Raw genomic sequence first — 4587 nt, 5'->3', positions numbered from 1 at the left:
TGAAAATGTATGTACATATATTCTATGTATCTGGTGTTATATCATTTCCAAATGTTTTTCCGAGCACCAAAATTCAATAAAATACATGTTTTGGGCCAGGTGCATGGGAATAGTGGTCTATAATACAGAATATTTTTAACGGAGATGCAAACATATAATAATATTTTAGTAATATCCAAGCAGTTTGGCAGATAAATACCATATTCCAAAAGCCAAATGGGTTCACCGGCCGCCACCTTCTTCCTCTTTAACCCACAAAGGTGACTAGACGAGGGAAAAGCAAAACAAATATTCCTACAATCCACCTTGAGGAATTTCCTCCGATCTAGTTTGGAGAAAAACTCTATCATTTTTTCAATGAGATTACATTACCCACTCAACTCCGCCGCACGCCTATATATCGAGCTGCTGCGTGCAGATAGCATAGATATAGCATCAACACGCACAAGCAGGAACAGAGAGAGACAGAGATGGAATGGAGGAAATGTTATCTGGACGTGATACTGGTGCCATTGGGTGTGCTAATAAACATTGCCTACCATGTTTGGCTATGGCATAAAGTCCGGACACAGCCGCTCACAACCATCATTGGAACATATTCAAAGGCTCAGCGCTCATGGGTCCCGGCGATCATGAAGGTATATATGACGATAATCTCCCTCTTAAGGGATTCCAAAGTTTCTGTAATATTGAAATCTATAACTCCATGATTAGCATATATAATATATAGTTTTGTGACCACATTTTATCGAAGGAAGATTATGATGATTCTCTCTCTCACGCTTACCTGTCTTAGAAAAAAAACACTTGGATAATCAATTAGAGCATCAAACCTAGTGAGTAGCAACTGATAATCAACAATATCAATCTGGATTACTGCAGAGGCATCAGCATTTACTGATTTTGTTTTGCATAATCAACTACTCTTTTACCATTGGTTAATTATAAAGTTTCCCTGAGATGCCAATTCTCAGAAGACAAAAGGCATCTTTATCTTCTTCTTCTTTTTCTCCTCAATGATGGCCAACTAAGCTTGGAAATCTTGGGATTAATGAGTTACACAACTTGGCCCAAAGGTGACAATTCATGTTCGTATGTGGGTTTGAGTTGTATTGAAACATAGGTATATATAAAACTATATAGATCAACCTTAACCTGACTTATTTAATTAAACGAGTCAGACCCCACAATCATGACCCGTTAATTTGGGTCATGTCGAAGTATATATAGGTATAAGACTATATAGATTAGTTATAATTCAACCCCTTTTAATTAAACAGGTTAATCTCTTGGAAATAACTTAAGAACATAATAGAGATGAAATTTGCTGAGGAGATAAACACTAACCCCTCTGAAACCATTGGTTCTCTAATTCTACTATTGGAATTTATATCTTTGGCTGCAGGACCTTGACAAGAGGGGCATACTGGCGGTGCAAACTCTTAGGAACATGATAATGGGATCAACCCTGATGGCCACCACGTCAATCCTTCTTTGCGCCGGCCTTGCAGCAGTCATAAGCAGCACATACAGTGTTAAAAAGCCACTCAACGACACTGTTTATGGGGGTCAAGGGGAATTCATGGTAGCCTTAAAATATGTGACGCTCCTAATCACCTTCCTCTTCTCGTTTTTCAGCCACTCCATGTCCATTACGTTTCTAAACCAAGTGAGCATCCTAGTCAGCACCCTCGGCGAACCCAAGTCGATACTGACGCCGGAGTACGTGTCGGATCTTTTTGAGAAGGGCTGCCTTTTGAACACGGTGGGCAACAGGATTTTTTACGTTGGATTTCCCCTTCTGCTTTGGATATTTGGGCCGGTGCTGGTTTTCTTGTGTTTTGTCGCAACGGTGCCCGTGCTTTACAACCATGACTTTCTGTATGATCAGTGTGGGAATCGGAAGGTGGATTTGTGTGGAGAAATGGAATCCACATATGTAGATAAATTAGAATCTTAGTTTGAAATGGATTTCTCTGCATTATTTGGCATTTTGTTTTAAACAATATTGTATTAAACGTAAGAGAACAAGTACACTAAGGAAGGAGTGGGGCTCAAACAATAATTCCAATACAGATCTTAAAAAGCATAAAAAAGGATTGGGAATGGACCAAATAATTGGCACCACTTAATGACTTCTTGGCACTCAAGCCAAGAAAGGGGCTGCTGTAAACACCCAGTCTTTGAGGCAGTCCTAAGGATGAGCTGTTTTAAGAAACTCCTACTGCCATGGCCAGGGAGTTGAACCCAATTGACACTAAAAAGGAGCTCCACTTTGATGTCTGACAAAGGAGTTAGTAACCCTTCTTATACCAGATTTTGGAGTTGTATCCCTGGATGACATTTTCTAATTTTTCAGGATTTTGGGGCCGAGTATCACTAGATGGTGTTCCCTAAATTTTGGGCCTCATAGCTGTCTAATGGGAATGAGTCACACACACACACACACACACACACACACACACACACACACATATATATAATCTGGTTTTGTATCATTTTCAACATGCTAATTGGTTTTAGGCTAGTCGTACTTCATTGGCAAAAGAGTTGCATCCCCAGAGGCAGAACCCAAGAATTAGAGATAATTTAGTAATATTATAGCATATTCCAAAAGAATTAAGGGGAAAGCAACAAAAAGTTCCTACAAAATTAGGCTCACGTACCTTATTTTCAGTGACAAGGCAGGGGATTGCTCTGTGTCTGTGTGTTGCTTGGGCCTTGGATTACCCACTAAACTCCGCATATACCTCTCCCTATATGCAGAAAGCATTCGACAGAAAACTTATTAATACAACTGAAAGAGGCACATATACAGAGACGGAAATCATGGAATGGAGGAAATGTTATATGGACGTGATACTGGTGCCATTGGGTGTGCTAATAAACATTGCCTATCATGCTTGGCTATGGCATAAAGTCCAGACATAGCCGCTCACAACCACCATCGGAACATATACAGAGGCACAGCGCTTATGGGTCCCGGCGATCATGAAGGTATGTGATTGATGAAAGTAATAAAAATATAACCACCTTATAACTAGGAATATTTATTTTTGGCAGGACATTGACAGGAGGAACATCGTGGCAGTCCAAACTCTGAGGAACACGATAATGGGATCAACCCTGATGGCCACCGCATCAATCCTTCTTTGCGCTGGTCTCGCAGCAGTGATAAGCAGCACATATGGTGTCACAGAGCCGCCATTCAACGGCACCATTAACGGGGGTCAAGGGGAATTCATGGTAGCCGTAAAACGCGCGATGCTCCTAATCACCTTCCTCTTGTCGTTTTTCAGTCACTCCATGTCGATAACGTTTCTGAACCAAGTGAACATCCTGATAAGCACCCTGGAGGATCCTAAGTCGATAGTGACGCCGGAGTACGTCTCTCATCTTCTGAAGAAGGGCTGCGGTTTGAGTACGGCGGGCAATAGAATTTTTTACCTCGCAATTCCTCTTCTGCTTTGGTTCTTTGGGCCACTGCTGGCTTTCTTGTGTTTTCTCACAATGGTGCCACTGCTTTACAACAATGACTTTCTGCATCAGTGTGTGTAGAGAGGGTTGTGGAGTAGAAGAAGGTTTTTGTGAAAGTGATTTTCTTTTCGCTTTTTTGAATCCTTGGGCCACCAAGCCTTTTCATTTTGGGTGACATCTCATTGCATTCCAACAATGTTCAAAATGAAAGTGGCTGCCGTGGAGCTCTTGATACAAAATCTTAGCTTCCGCAATCCAAAAAGTTAACAAAGATTCATAATTAAAAATATTGATACTAATTAGTCATTGGCTCAATAATTCAATAATTAGGTATAACAATCCATCTATACCTTGTTTAGTTCGGTAGCACCACTTGGGCGTTTTGCTTCAATTTGAACTGCCTTACTTGAGTGTTTAACAATCATCCTATTCCCTAGGCATAAATGGACACCTTAGCCAAATGTTTCTCCAAATCTCCAATGAAGATATCGCTATAAACATGCTATATGTCCCTATTACTTGTACATTAGCATGTTCAAGAACATATTTACACATACCACACCTAGTTCTTTACCAAGAATGTATAAACGAGTTAACTACTACAAAGACACAGAGATTAGCTTTGCTGGTTACCTTACTAATTAACTCCTCAGCCCATTGCTTTAGAACGCTAGTGGGGCCTTCCCTTAGCTTGGACCAAAGGGTTCATGTTCTTCATCTGAATTCTGTTTGACGTTACTTGTTGCGAATCAGCATCTTGCTTCATTCCATCAACTGCAGGAAGAACAACCTCATCCTCCTCCAAATTTAGAGTTTTACATTTTGACAGGCTCCAAAAGATGGAGCCCTTTCCTTCAGTATAAGTGCAATTCTTGATACTGTTTTCCCCAATCCCTGCAGTTTGACACGTAAAACCTCAAGAAAAAACTCAAGCAACTACTTAACAAGTATTTCAATTAAGCACAAACATATAACATGCTGTCCAATTTTATGTATATGTACAAAATTAATATTTGACTAGATTTTTTAAGAATTTCCATGCTTTCTCTTTATTACGATAAAAATTCCAGCAATTTTATAAATTTTTTTAGCTTGTCTCTCTGCATTAAG

General features: G+C 39.9%; 2 protein-coding genes across 2 annotated transcripts; both read left to right on the top strand.

Moving 5' to 3' along the window:
• The first annotated feature begins 346 nt into the window (after positions 1-346).
• Positions 347-1970, top strand: LOC132179134 (uncharacterized). Its single transcript, XM_059591778.2, has 2 exons — positions 347-638; positions 1406-1970. The coding sequence occupies exons 1-2, from the start codon at positions 471-473 to the stop codon at positions 1958-1960; spliced, it is 723 nt and encodes a 240-aa protein (XP_059447761.2). The 5' UTR covers positions 347-470; the 3' UTR covers positions 1961-1970.
• A 1060-nt stretch (positions 1971-3030) lies between these two features.
• LOC148586601 (uncharacterized) lies at positions 3031-3735 on the top strand (the record flags this gene model as incomplete). The annotated part of the gene is made up of 1 exon (XM_088515705.1): positions 3031-3735. A coding segment is annotated over one exon (528 nt), but the record flags the coding sequence as incomplete, so codon positions are not given.
• Positions 3736-4587: the final 852 nt, after the last annotated feature.

The sequence above is a fragment of the Corylus avellana genome, chromosome 4 (assembly GCF_965113065.1).
Source record: "Corylus avellana chromosome 4, dhCorAvel1.hap1.2, whole genome shotgun sequence".
NCBI lineage: Eukaryota > Viridiplantae > Streptophyta > Magnoliopsida > Fagales > Betulaceae > Corylus > Corylus avellana.
Note: the sequence above shows the minus strand (reverse complement) of the source record. Positions and strands in the feature narration are given on the sequence as shown.